General features: G+C 33.6%; 1 protein-coding gene across 5 annotated transcripts in view; it reads right to left on the reverse strand.

The window, feature by feature from the left end:
* Positions 1 to 15671, reverse strand: part of PPP3CB (protein phosphatase 3 catalytic subunit beta) — a 59928-nt gene that overhangs the window by 30109 nt on the left and 14148 nt on the right. For all 5 annotated transcript variants that reach the window (XM_047826241.1, XM_047826239.1, XM_047826240.1 and 2 more), the window contains exons 2-9: positions 13456 to 13656; positions 12650 to 12774; positions 9843 to 9954; positions 7593 to 7738; positions 7186 to 7325; positions 7005 to 7082; positions 6804 to 6898; positions 3907 to 4032 (exon numbers count right to left, since the gene is read on the reverse strand). In XM_047826241.1, coding sequence (XP_047682197.1) covers positions 3907 to 4032; positions 6804 to 6898; positions 7005 to 7082; positions 7186 to 7325; positions 7593 to 7738; positions 9843 to 9954; positions 12650 to 12774; positions 13456 to 13656 — 1023 coding nt within the window. The remainder of the gene's footprint in view (positions 1 to 3906; positions 4033 to 6803; positions 6899 to 7004; positions 7083 to 7185; positions 7326 to 7592; positions 7739 to 9842; positions 9955 to 12649; positions 12775 to 13455; positions 13657 to 15671) is intronic.

Consider the following 15671-nt stretch of genomic DNA (forward strand, 5'->3'; position numbering starts at 1 on the left):
AGGGAAGTGGCTACAAAAAAAAAGTGTTTAAGAGAAAAAAAAAATTAAATTGATAATATTTCCTAACGGAAAAGGGAAAGGAAGCAGATTAGTGACACAAAAAATATTTAGGTACTATCGAGAACCCAACCAATGCCTAGCAATCAAAGAGTGGTACCACTTCATAAGGCCGTGTAAGTATCTCCAGCAGTGTTCTATACCCTGGCTATAAGAATGGAGAAAATGGATGGTTGGATTTACTGGGGCTAAGATTTGCAAGATAAATGAATAGCAAAAAGAGAGAGAAAGGAGTATGAAGGTGCATTAAGGAAGAGAGGCAAGGAGTGATCTGACTTAGAAGAAAATGACACAGTCAAAGGCCTAGCAATCCCAATGAAGATCAAGAGTAGCTATAACTAGAGTGAGGGGTTGCTAAAATAACAGGTTTTCATCACAGAGTGTTAATGGTAATATCTACCAGATCAAACATCTAAGTCATCTTCAACCATTCCCTCGCCTGCAACATGCAATCTTGTTAAGTCTTAACTCATCGTACCTCTATAATTCTTGCAGTTCTCCCCTGCTCTCTATTCCTAATGCTACCAGGGCTTTATTATAGTTCCACTTGACTCTTTTTTTAAAATTTTTTTTTTTTAACATTTATTTATTTTTGAGACAGAGAGAGACAGAACATGAATGGGGGGAGGGCCAGAGAGAGAGGGAGACACAGAATCTGAAGCAGGCTCCAGGCTCTGAGCTGTCAGCACAGAGCCTGATGTGGGGCTCGAACTCACGGACCATGAGATCGTGACCTGAGCGAAGTCGGACGCTCAACCGACTGAGCCACCCAGGCGCCCCAGTTCCACTTGACTCTTGATGGAGCTTCATAAAACAGGTCTCCCAACTTCTAGTCTTCCAGGCCATTTCACCAATTTTTCTAAATGACTATCATGGTCAATACTCTGTTTCAGCTGCTGACCACCATTTATCAAAGTTCCAAATTCTCTGTGTGGTGATCAAAATCCTCATCATCTAGCCCTAACTTAACTTCTCATTCTTTTTCTACTACTACTGACCTTCATACATCTTAACTGCAAATCAGCCTGAACCCCTCAACATTTGTCAGTGGCCTTATGCTCTCTTGCATTCTGACTCAGGTAAATTCTGTTACCTAGAATTCTCCTGCCCATATCTACAATTCCAATTCCACCATTCTACAAGCCCTGGTTCAAATGCTACTTTAACCCCTCTAACAAATATAATTTACCCCCTCCTCTTAATTCCTATAAAACTAGACTTCTCTAGGAACACTTACATTTTGTTATCATTATTCATGTATCTTAAATTCTCTATTAATCTGCAAAGTCCTATGTCTTACTTGTATTTTTGTATCCTTAGTAACGAGAATAAAACAGACTTTCTAAAAAAAATCTAGTAAATGAATAAATATTACATGTATGACCTTCTATGGGAGATTGCACTTTATTGGACCCTCTAGAACAGAGGTTCTTAAATTGGGGGCAGTAAACCTGAAAAGAGTTACCAATTTACTTCAGATATAGAAGCATCCTGAAAATGTTATGTTTATGTACAAACATACATGTATTTTTCTGAGGCAAAGTCCATAAATTTCATCAGATTCTCAAAAGGGTTTAAGAAATTAATCACTGTGTTTGTGTAGTTACTTTAATAATAAGAAAGAGTCCTTATCTTTTACAGATTCATTCTAAAATATTTATAGCTATAAAAAAATGGCTGATATATGATCCAAAATAATTAATGTATTAGGTGGGGAGTAGTGGATAGGTATATAAATGATACAACATTGGCCATGGTTTGATAACTGGATCAAATTATTGAAGCTGAGCAATTGGTACATAGCAACTCATCATATTATTCATTATACCTTTGTATATGTTGGAAACTTTCCAACATAGGATTTTCTTTTTAAGAAATAAAAAGCCCCAAAAGGTTAAAAACACAGATTTCATCTAACTTTAGGATTCAATCAGCCTCCAAGGAAGCCTCTGGCTTAGGTTCGGTGCTTCTCAGAGACTACATCAGAGTCAAATTGGCTTTTTCAAAGTGGAACAAATGAGCCACCATTTGCTGTTATTTACAACAAAAGAAAATTTTCATTAGAATCAAATAGTCTATCTAAATAGCTAACATGTATTAAATGGAAAAATATGCAAAGAGTTTGAAAAAATCTTACTGTGCTCAACATTAGCTAGGATTCTATTTGCGTATAATGTTCAAATCTAAGCTTCACATTTTTAGAAAGATATGAATAATTTGGAGAAGATTCACAGGGGGGAAAATGGTCAAAAGGTTTGAATACTTCCACATCTTTATAAGATGATTTAAAGTGGCAAAAAAAGAACAAAAGATTACTTAGTAGCAAACTTCAAATGTAGTAACACTGATAGAAACCTGATTCTCCATTTTTACTTATGACAGATCCCCAGAAACTAGATTAAATTTTCTCATCTCTCAAAAGGAATTAGACTACATGATTATTAAGTTAACTATTAGTTTTAAAATTCTCTGATGCCCTGGTTTTTGATAGGTGCATTAGTTGAGAAAAGCTATTATCCCTATTTCTTTTCTCAAAACACAAATATTTAGACTAGATATAATGAAGTACTGTATTTCCTTATTGCAGAGGCATTATAGAATCAAATCAGAATCCATGAAATGTCTATTTTCCTCCTACCTTATCCTTCCCTTTCTTTCCAGCCCCCCAACCCCACTCATATTACATTAAAATAGTTGAGTTGAAGTCTAGCCTAAGGGCAGGAGAATGAGCAATATGAATTCTTAAATTCCCTTTAGCCTGATGATGCTATGATTGAACTATTTCTCATCCACCAAAGATAGAAGGTTATAAGTGTAATGCATCCCTTGCACCTAAGCCTTTTACTGGCCCCCTTCTCAAATGCTAAAGTGGGTAATTCTATCTCCATATTAACTTGTTGACCTACTGAGTAACTGATGAAGACTGAAGGCAATCTTCAAGAAGTCTGTTTAACGTACACAGTTTAAGTATTAACTCTGTATTTTAGAACCCAAAATTGCGTTGGCAGAAATATCATATGTCAAACAGAAAGGAACATTTTGTAACATGGAAGAGGTGAGAAAAAATAGAGAGGGATGTAGAACAAAATGTTTTACAATCATATCTGTACTCTCATACTCTTATTTTCCACTTATGGTAACTGAGGCATTGCCTTGTGGAAAAATTAACACTAAATAGAAAAGAATGTGATAAAGTAAGGAAATCCTAAGAATTCTATACAACTAGGAAAAAAAAAACAGAAAAAAAAATCTTAAATAGCATTATGTTCTCTTAAAAAGCTTAATAAGCATAAACTAATATATTATTAATGGAAATTATCAGAAGGCATCACGACTAAATTTGTATACATATTTTTATACAGGAAAACAAATATTAGGTTTGAACCTGAATTTCTCTTTATCATTCTTCTCAGGGTATACAGAACTGCTAAAATATAACTAACATTGCCCAAAACTAGGGCTCTTAAATTCTCCCATAAAATACTCTGACATCCCCCAAAAGTGCTGTTAAAATATGCAAAAGTGTCCATTCCAAAGCAAAGCTATCCCTCCATTCCTTATAAAAGATTTAAGCTAAAGAAAAGCAGAAAGTAAAACCCAACAGCTGAAGACAACATCAGGCTATTTATAAGTCTTCTCCTAGTCCCCCAGACACCCTCACATGGGGGCTATAAACAGCTAACCAAAATATCTTTGAGGCTCTCATATCCACACCCACTGACACAAGTAGAGCTGAACCCACAGTGAAACTAGACTTCAGTTTCTTTTAGTAAGTATGTGCCTGCAATAGTAAACTGGAGTAAATGTTAACAGTAATAAAACATTAAAAAAAAAAAAAAAGAATCATACCTTTTTCTCCAACAAATGGTAAAGACCATGTGAAGACATCCATAAAATTGGGCAACCAGTAAGGATGTGGAGAACAGTTAAATTGTCGAATATTCATCACATTATTTTCATACTTTAATACAGCAGCTGAAAGAGAAGTTTCAATGTGAATGTAACAATTTGTCTTTAGCTCCAAAAGTCTAAAACACATAAAAGCAAAAAAATATTGTTTTAAGGGGGTAGGGAATCAAGGGGTGAGTTGAATAAGGACTAGTAGAGGGAGATAGGAACTAATTTTTTAGTAATAACACACTTTTGTTTTTAACACACTTTTATATAAAGCATAGTCAGATCTACAGTTATTTTTAATGAAATTCCCAGATTTCTAGAATGTTTGTTTCACTTTATAATTTAATGAAGAACATGCACTTTAAATCCAAAATTGTGAAAACTCAATTTTTAGAGAAAACACAGAACGGCAATGAGCAATTTTCTAGGTTTAAAAGTTCATATAAGTTGAAGGAATTTTAAGAGGATCTTTTTAGTTGCAGGCAACCTGAAAAAGATAGCTAAATGGTAATAAAGCAAAAAACAAAACAAAACAAAAGCCAGAAAAAAAGCAGTTTTTATGATTATATAAATGTATTTATTTCATTTATATGGGAAATCAAGTGAAATTACCACAAAGAAATATTTTACTTCATTTAGAAAAAATTCCATTAAAAATATTATAACCAAATAACCCAAAAGTAACATACTCATCTCAATTTAAGGTATCTAATGTTTCAATATGTTAAAAGAAATAATATCTTAAATTAACTACATAGATTTCAGACACTGGTTATATTATTTTATGGAACACTGGGTTATATGGGCTAGATTCTAATCTAAGCTATAGCACATACTATCTTCGTAATGCTTGGTAAATTATTTAACTAACCTATTTCTCATTCATAAAATAGGACTATTATGTCCACCCTGCCTATCTCAGAAGTTGATTTTACGATCAGAGAATGTATTTCACATGAAAGTATATAAAAGTATAAAATGCTTTGTAGATATAATAATTATGTGATTACTTTTTTTCCATTTTAATGAAAAGCATGAAAATGCAAATGTTAAATTCCAAGATGTGAGATTCTGGCTAATACAAAGTCACAAGTAATGTGTTTGTTTCCCTTAGGAAATAAAAGTATTTAAAATTTAGCCTCAGAAATTAGGGGCCGATACCAAGTTTTCAGCTTTAAAACAAAACAAGAGAGTGAGAGAGAAAGAGAGAGAAAGAATCTAGAAAATTGCCTTATAGATGGAATGAAACATTACAAACATACCCATACCATGTAAGCACTCAAATCATTAACACTATGTATAGACTAATCACTACTAAGAGACATCTGATTTTGACAAGACAGATTCGATGGTTTGAGTTTCTTTTCTGAATACTCAGAAAAGTAATCCCTTTACCCCCTAGGTCAAACTGACAGAGGACAACCAATAAGACAGTAATCAACTGAGCACTGAACACTAGGTCTTATAATGCTGATAAGGGGAGGTCACAGTTGAGGTAGCAGAGCGCCGGTACAAAGTTAAACGTAGCACTCTATTCTGTTCTTGAGAACCGAGTCAAAACTTAGATGACATTTTCTTCAAAAGTGAAGCCACACATCATTAGATAACTTCTTCAGAAATTCTGAAGTTTGTAAACTAAACTACAATTTAAAAGGCTATTTTAGCACTGACATACTCCTTAGAGACTACACAGATACCAACTTCTGAAGATTAGCAACTCAGTCCATGGCATGGTTGTTTTGGTAATTAATATAGTATTAAGTTTTTATAGCATATTCTGTATCAAGCTGATAGCATGCTACCATTTGATCTCAGGCAAATGTTTTAATCTTTTAACCATCATCTCCAATAACAACAACAACAAAAAATCCTCTTATTCTAGTCCTCTATGACCCATATTTAGCAATGACCTCATTACGTCTCTAATACTTTCAAAAAAGTCTTTAACCTTCTGTTCTTTCCTCCTGGCACATCTGTTCCAGTGACCCTGGAAACTATGGCATAGTCAACTGAATTCCAGACATATCAAGACAGAATAGAAGCTGGCTTCTTAACTTCCTCTCCTGAAAATGTGAACTACGTAAACATACCCAAGCTCATCTTTAACGTCTTTGGCACACACTTAACTAGATTAAGATCCTAAGTATTATCTGTCAATAAGCTATGTTCAAAGTTAAATGAAACCCAATTATTATAGACAGATCAAATATGGACAGAAGGAGAAGGAATGAAAACTAGTGGAACAGGAGATAAAGAAAAAAGACGAAAAAAAGGAAAAAAGAATAGTTAAAAGAAAGGAAGAATATGTCTCTGAAATGGAGGTCAGAATGAATTAATCAAAGAAGGTTCAACTACAAATCTTCATGGGGCAATGATAAGACTGTAGATGGAGGTAAAAGCAGGGAGTAAGAAAGACAAACAGAACCTAGATCAGTGAAATAAAACAAGAAACATGATAAACTAAATTAACTATATAGTGCAAATACATGAAATGGTCAAAGCAGCAGAAGGAGCTTTATGCAAACAAGAAAACATTCTCTTGATTATAAGGGGAAAGATTTAAGAAAGGGGAGTTTGAGAAAATCATGTTTGATTTTTTGACTTAATTCGGAGCATTCTTTTATAAGATAGCTTTTATGACTGACAAGTTGTGGAATGATTACAGATGGTAAGTTTCACATTTTGGATTTTTATTTCTTATTCTCTCCCCTCCCTTATATCTTATACTTTTTTATGATGAGATTTGGATAGTTACAGTTTCAAACAATGCCTCTTTTCCATTATTTTCAAAAAATAAGTCAATAAAAAAGCTAAGTTGCTTAACAATTTTTTTATCAACAACATCTTACCTTTATTATTGTAGACATCTAAGTAATTAGGTGCCGAAAAAATTGTTATTAATGAAGGGAACCCTGTAGTTTGACTTTTTCTGTACATTCTATAGCTGTAAAACAAATAGCTTAATATGCATCGTAAAGCATCAATTATGAGTTACTAAGTTTGATTTGTACATAAGGTGTTAATTTGGGTCAGGGAAACAGAATTCTTACCCTGCATCTTGAGCTTCATGAGCTCTAATAATCGATAACAAATTATTGTTTTGCAAAAATTCACACACTGCTGGATAGCTGTGGGGGAAAAAAGTAAATTAAGTAAAATAATGGTTTTCTATATGAAATATATGCTATTTTAACAACTAAAATGTGTTTAATCTTGGATATTTTTCCTTACTTATAAAAATAAGAACATCCTCGAACTGTATTGTGACTAAAATGTTCCTGTGATTTTTCATTTCCAAAATCTTCAGAAGGATCGGACCATAGCAAGTCACACATTGGTCCAAATGCAGGTGGCTCTTTGAATCTATCTAACTGTGAAAGAAAGAAAAGAAAGAAACAAAGAAAAGAATAACTTGTCAAAAGTGAGAATAGAATGGACACAGTAAAGTGGTACCAACTTTGAATACTGTCCATACTACATCGTTCTGAAATGGTTAGAGAATATTTCCTTAAAATATCAGTATGATAATTTTTACCATTACCTTATCTTGGCAGTGAAGAGAAGTTTAAAATTTCTACTCTCTACCCAACAAAGTAGTATCAATAGGAACCAACCTTGGAACTACAATATGTACTCACTCTCCTAATATCATCCAGTGTGTGTATTTCTGGTGAAAGTCCACCATGAACACAAAGAAATTGTTGATTTAAAAGTGCAGCAAGAGGCAGGCTATCAAAAGCTTCCATACAAGCTTCATAGACTCTTTCTGAATATTTAATTTTACCTAGAAGAAAAAATAATTGAAAATTACAATACTAGTTGATCATTTTGAAGATTAATCTATCGATCAATCGACTGACCTACCTACCTACCTATCTATAATTGACTATTGAAACCAAGGCAAGAAAATTATAGACACAGATAACAGCTAAGTGGTCACCAGTGAGTAAAGAGGTAACTATAAAAAGACAGAAAAAAGGAATTTATGGGATGATGAAATTTTTCTTTATCATGACTATGGTGGTAGGCAGTTCTATGCACTTGTCAAAACTCAGAACTAAACACTACAAAGAGTGAATTTTACTGTATACAATTTTTTTCTAAAAAGGAAAGCATTGGGGCGCCTGGGTGGCGCAGTCGGTTAAGCGTCCGACTTCAGCCAGGTCACGATCCCGCGGTCGGTGGGTTCGAGCCCCGCGTCAGGCTCTGGGCTGATGTCTCAGAGCCTGGAGCCTGTTTCCGATTCTGTGTCTCCCTCTCTCTCTGCCCCTCCCCCGTTCATGCTCTGTCTCTCTCTGTCTCAAAAATAAATAAAAACGTTAAAAAAAAAAAAATTAAAAAAAAAAAAAAAGGAAAGCATCTTGCTGTATGAGAATCAATAAAATAAGCAGTGGTATTGGTCTTATGAAGACAAAATATTTGCAGTCTCTAAATTTACTTTGGGTATGCATTAGATCACCATAAAATATTACTTAAAATAAATAAGTCAAATTTCTAAAAACAGCCCAACCTTTTACCTAGTTTATAGGCCAGGTAAAGCTAAATTAGAATTATACTTAAAGCTAAAATAGTTTTAATACTTTATTTTATTGTAAGAGTCAGTGACTACTTTGTTGTTACAGGGAAGATGACTACATCATCACAACAAAACTCAAGGTCCATCCAATTCAAAAAAAAAAAAGAAAGAAAGAAAAGATAACTTATTCATATATTGGAGAAACAGAGGGGCTCCTCTAGTCTACAATGGTTAAAATGGGCAGTGAAGCATGGAGCCAAAATAACACAAGAGAAAAAAACTCCACCAAATCCAACTGTTAATTTAGTTTTACAGAGATCCCTTTGCTCCTTTATATATTTAAATTCGTGGATATTTTACATTTTTGCTGGAGTTTTGGTGGGTGGTTTGTTGATTATCTAAAGGAAAAAAAGAACTTAATTCTTTTTTCCATTTTTAACACTGTAACATTCAAATATGAGAAAATCTATATCCAGCAACCATCTAAACTGGTAGTTTGCTAACAGATCTGTTTTCCAGCACTGTGGTTTAATAAAATTTTTAAACTGATTGCTTTTGGTCAATGCACTTTCCAGGTCTCATCTTTATTCATTTATTTATTATTATTTCATTATTTATTTGCATTATTTTATTATTTTTATTATGTTATTATTCATAACCTATTCATTTAGGTTACCTACCTGATCTTTGAAGTTATCTGACTTTGCCCCCTCTGCCATTACTTACCACTATATTTTTCTTCTTTTACTGAAAGTCTCTAGTAATATGATCTTTACTGGATCATGAGTCTCCATAATTCTGAAATTATTTCTACTCTTAGAACTTAACTCTAAGACTTAGTATAGTCATGAATATTAACTTAATAAGCACATAGTTAAGAGATGTGAAAAAAAGATCAAATACTGCCCTATATCATATTGTTGCTTCTGGCTATTATAGACTGCCATTGCCACAATAATTTAAGAGAGAAATGGGGTAAAATCTGCAATGATGACAGCATGAATAATTTAAGAAGCTTCATGAGAGAGCTTCAATATTGGGGGACAAAAGTCTCTAATGCAAAAACAATTTTTTTCCCTTTAGTTTTAGTCTTCCTGTTAAAAAAAAAATCACTTAAACATTAAAACTATGTACAAAACTCAAAACTGTTTCATATATCTATAAAGGCAAACTTAACAGGAAATACTGAAATGAAAATGTCTGAATGAAACACCATTAACCACTAGAGAGCTCCTGACAATCATCCTTAAAGCTTTATGTGTTTGGACACAAAATCTGTTCTTAATGTTGCACTGTAAATTTTCCAAACTCTTACTACCTCACTCCAAAAGATTACTGAGGAAGTGAAAGTATTTCTCATGGCAATACTCACATTCCTGCTTAAAGGTAAAATATTCAGTAAGGTGTCTGCATTCATGATTGCCTCTCAGAAGAAATAATGTGCTTGGGTAAAGAATCTTCAGGACCCATAAATATAAGACACACTGCAAAAGAAAATGTTTTAAGTGAATTTAACTTATCTTTTTGTTTAAGTTGTTTGATCTTTGTTCCTTTTCCTCTAACTCTATTGTCCTTACAATCTCTGTTATTCTTTACTATCTTTTTCTCTTTGTCCTTTACTAAAATATAAGCTCTATGAAATCAGGGACTTTTTCATCTTATTCACACTCATCCTCCACTCCTAGAAAAGTACCTACCAAACAGCAAAAGAATAATAAATATCTGTTGAATGAATGAGTCAATATATTAAATTACTTTAGATTTATAGACTATTTGTTGTAAAAACAATCAGCAGATTGGTTTCCTTCTTAGGTATATCAATAAATAAAATAATAACAGTGTCAAAAATAACAGCATCTACCATTTATTGAGTACTTACAATGTATCAAGCACTACATATTTAATACCCCTCATTTGTTCCTCAAACAACTCTATGAAGTAAATAATATTATCTCTATTTTATAAATGAGGAGACTGAAGCAAAGAGCTCAAGTAACTTGTCTGAAATTACAAAAACTTTTAAGAGATAGGAATCTGATCTTCTGATCTTAATCATTATGCCATGCTGTGTTACGAAGGCAATGCCCATTTTTTATGTTTATTTTGTTGGTTATACTTGTTGCCTTACATAAGGTAGGGGCTTATTATCTAAACTGATTCAAATAAAGTATAATTTAAAAAAGAAGAATATTAAAATAAGCAGTAAAGCAGATGCTTTTCTCTAAGTAGATTTATTTATTTATTTAGGTTTTATTTTTAAGCAATATCTATACCCAACGTGGGGCTCGAATTCACAACCCTGTGATCAAGAGTCGCATGCTCTACTGACTGAACCAGCCAGGCACCCCTCTAAATATATTTAACACAAGAGACTCACATTTTATTTATTTGGTTAAAAAAAAAAAAAAAAAAAAAAAGGAAAGACATTTCATATGGAAATATAATTATACACAAGAAGAAAAACAAACTTTATTTTTAACAAGTTAAGGTATATTAAAATCTTTAACTATTCACACCTTCATTTTATTCACAAGGAAAAAAGAAATTAAGCCAGGGAAATACTTATTAAACTCTGTCTTTTTTGCTTTCTTTATTATTTTCCTTTTGTAACAGTAAAATATATTAAAAGAGTCAGCTACAAAACATTCTAATACAAGGACATACACACCAATATGCTTAGTTCCCAATAAGCTTCCTAAAATTGTTCATTTTGTTTTTCCAAAGCCCCCAATCTTTTTGTTAAGAAGGGCCATTTTCTGATTTCCTTGCAACTGTGGGGGAAGTTTAAGGCGACTGATGAAGAAACTATGAATAAAGGAAGAACAACTCAGGGGGGAGTAACAAAATTCCTTAGGGAATTTGGGTGGCCAGGGCCCTGAACTCCTTCCTCACTATGAATCCTAGCATACCTCAGAAAGGAGGTTAAAAATACTGGAGAAGGGGATATAAACAACAGGAACCAGCATGGAAATGCACCAGGTAAAGCTTTAATTGTCTACTGGGAGAGGTGGTTAAGAGTACAGGCTTGGAATAAGACTGGCTGTACTGCTTACTAACAATGTGTCCTTGGGCACGGCCTCAGGTTCCTCATCCATAAAATGGATAAAGTAACACTACTTATTTCATATTGTTGTTGTGAGGATTCAATTAATCAGTGTGTGTTATGTGCTTACAATATGCTTGGAACATAGTAAATGCTCAACATAAGTACCTATTAGTAGAGCTTTTATCCAACAATTTTACCTCCAAGAATCTGCCCCACAGAAATAATTTAGCAAGTGTGCAAAGATATATATATACATATATACAAAACCTGGTTCACTGAGGTATCGTTTGTAATGACAAAAAACTGAGAACACCGTAAGTGTCTAACAATAAAAAATCGATGAAATTAATTGTGGTTTGTTTATTCAACGGAATATAATGCAGCTATTAAAAATATTATAAATTTATATATACTGACCTGGAAAGACATCACAGTATAGAGATATATGAAAAAAGCAAGTTACAGAACAACATTATAATATGGCCACATTTTCAATTAAAAAAGAAGAGAGATGCATATATTAGAAACGGCAGATTGTTCTATATTTACCTTATTTTATTTATATAATTAGAGAAATAAAAGGAGCAAAAAGAACCATGTACTGTTAAGTAATGATCAATAGGTCATTTTAATGCCTCTTAAGTTTTTTAAAAGAAATGAATACTTTCAGAATACACAAAAGACTTGGGTCTTAATAGCTATAGAAGGTGGGATAGAAGCACTACGGTTTAAGCAATAAAAGCATTATAGTATGTTTTATTTAATCAGAGAAAATTCAATTAATCTTTTTTCACATGGGGTAATTAATGCCTTTAGGGGCAAAAGAGATAAATAGCACTAGCTCCTTAGGGCCACTAGATAACAGAACAATAAAGAACCCTCAGTTTGCACATAATTTCCACTGGGAAAAATGGCAATTATAATTTCATAAACATAGTAATACAAAGAAAATAGAATAGTATGAAAGGCGGAAGAGAATAAATAGTAGTTTTACCTAAAAACTTCAGAATATGCAGAGGTATTAAAAAGAACCCAATATAGGTACTTTAAGGAACTTATTTTACTAGGAATTAATGGAAATCATCTATGGTAACACTTAAAAGCAAATCAAATGACAGTATTATGATTATTACCTCTATACTAAAATAACCTCTGTCCACATAATCACCAAGAAAAAGGTATCGTGTATTAGCAGGTGATCCTCCTACTTCAAAAAGTTTCATCAGATCAAAAAATTGGCCATGGATGTCACCACACACTGAAACAAGAAGATTATTAGATATGAAAAAAAACTCTGAAATAACAAATTTTACTTAAATTCTAATTTCTTTCACATAAGAAATAATGTAAATTCTATCAAGAAATGTCTCAGAAGGAAGTCAGAGTCTATGAAGAGTCCTAATAGGGATGATGTACCCAAGTGTTCATGTGCTCAAGATCTAGAACAAGATTTAACAAAAATAATGAAATTTGTAGTTAGTGACAAAATTTTCACCTAAATTTATAAAGTTCCTCTTCAGGAAGCCAAGCTTATGTTTTAAGATTACAAAATTATAATGGTGGCAGTTAAAATCTCCATTCTAACGCAACACTTTCTATTGACTGCTATGTTGACACTGAGGTATTTTCCCCTAATAATTGAAAGCAAAGTAAATAAGAATTTGTTGAATCAAATTGGATTATGGCCAACACAACTGATGAAACCTTCACAAAAACATATTAGACCAACTTCTGCACTCAGGTTACTTAGGATCATGCTTATTCACTAAAAACAGGCAAAAATTAAAAAAAATTACAAAAAATAATTTGGAAATTCAAGATAATGTCCATGTAATATTAATTTAGTATACCATACGCTGAAGAATAAGCAGCCCTATATCCAAGCAACCAAATAATGGTATAATCAAAAAAACAATATCCAAAACATAAATAAGTATACCTGTAATTGGAGCCTCTACTTCTATCATGGTTTTCTCTCTCCGAAGGATGGCAGCACCCTCATTGATAATTCTAAGTGCAATTTCTTCATCTACCCGACCTTCTTTTACTAAGTGATTCTTCAGAACATCAACCCTGGGTATCCCATCCATATCAAATACTTCTTCAGATGTCAAGCGATGTGTTGGGGGAAAAGGTACAGCTGCAATTTTTTTTAATTAATAAAAAATAAATCACCATTAATATATTAACATAAATACTAATTAATGGATCTAGATAAACAAAAGTAAAACTTGAAAAGCTAGAGTGTTTATTTATTTACTGGATAGAGGTGTTAATTTTTTAAAAGGTTTTTTAAAAAAGAGTAATCAAATTATACTTTTTATTTATATATAATAGCATGTTCTTTGTTGAGACTTATTAGAGAAATGAACTGCCTCAAAATTAAAAGTTCTTTCAGGATAACTAAAGTTTTCTTTAAGCGATAACATTTTTTGGCAGAATTCTCAAAACATACACTCTTCACCTTAAGGAAGCACAATAAATGTAACTTAAACCTGAATAGAAAGAAATCCCAAATATAAAGTGACATACCATGTTTATAATAAGGAAGTTAAAAACAATGTTTTCTGCCCAACTTGAAAAGAAACTCTCCAGGGACACCTGGGTGCTCAGTTGGTTGAGCATTCAACTCTTAATTCTGGCTCAGGTCATGATCTCACGGTTCACCCACGTCAGGCTCTGTGCTGGCTGCATGGAGCCTGTCTGGGATTCTCTCTCTTCCCTGCTCTCTCTGCCTCTCTCTCTCTCTCAAAAATAAATAAACTGGGGCGCCTGGGTGGCGCAGTCGGTTGAGCGTCCGACTTCAGCCAGGTCACGATCTCGCGGTCCGTGAGTTCGAGCCCCGTGTCAGGCTCTGGGCTGACGGCTCGGAGCCTGGAGCCTGTTTCCGATTCTGTGTCTCCCTCTCTCTCTGCCCCTCCCCCGTTCATGCTCTGTCTCTCTCTGTCCCAAAAATAAATAAACGTTGAAAAAAAAATTAAAAAAAATAAATAAATAAAATAAATAAACATTAAAAAAAAAAAAAAAGAGCTAGGGTCACCTGGGTAGCTCAGTCAGTTAAACATCCAACTCTTGATTTCAGCTCAGGTCTTGATCTCACAGTCATAAGATCAAACCCCACGACAGGCTCTGCACTGCCAGTGAGGAACGTACTTGGGATTCTCTCTCTCCCTCCCTCTGCCCTTCCTCCACCTGCTCTCTTTCTCTCTCTCTCAAACATTAAAAAAAACAGCTAGTTCCTCTTAAAAAACAAACAAATAAACAAAAAAAAACAAGAAACCTTAGGGGCGCCTGGGTGGCTTTAGTTGGTTGGGCATCCAACTTCAGCTCAGGTCATGTTCATGAGTTAGAGCCCCACGTCAGGTTCTGTGGTGACAGCTCAGAGCCTGGAGCCTGCTTCAGATTCTGTGGTTCCCTCTTTCTCTATCCCTCCCCCTCTTGCTCTCTCTCTCTCTCTCTCTCTTTCTGTCTCTCTGTCTCTCAAAAATAAATAAACATTAAAAAATTTTTTCTTAAAGAAACTTTTAGAGATATAGATAAAACAAATATTTATAAAATTTAAATTCATTTAGATGCAAATATAGATTTTTTCCCCTAGTGTTTATTTATTTTTGAGAGGGGGGAGAGGGGCAGAGGAAGAAGGAGAGAAAGAAATCCAAGCAGGTTCTGTGCTGACAGCACCGATGATGCAGGGCTCAATCTCACGAACCGTGAGATCATGACCTGAGCCCAAATCAAGAGTTGGACGTTTAACTGACTCAGCCAACCAGGCACGCTGCGCACATAGATTTAAAACAGCATTAATAAATGGTAATTTTGAAATACTGCTTTTTCTCCTACCTCCTGTTTTACAAAACATCTTCATTCAAAATCTTTATGCGCATCTTTGACATCAAATGTATGTAATGAATTCCTTATCACTGGAGGCATTTTTAAGTCATCTAACACTTTTTTCAAAGACTAATCTTCACTTTCATTCAAGTTGTTTGATATATCACTTATTGAATACACATAAAATGTTATCACTGCAAATTAATCCTAAGCCACAGTTCCCATATATATTACCAACTGTACTCTAAAACTGCTATTGGGAAACAGAATGGGAAACTAAAAGGTCTATTTTCAACAGTATCTAGCACAATTTTGAGGTTCTAT

Source organism: Prionailurus viverrinus, chromosome D2 (genome assembly GCF_022837055.1).
Source record: "Prionailurus viverrinus isolate Anna chromosome D2, UM_Priviv_1.0, whole genome shotgun sequence".
Lineage (NCBI taxonomy): Eukaryota > Metazoa > Chordata > Mammalia > Carnivora > Felidae > Prionailurus > Prionailurus viverrinus.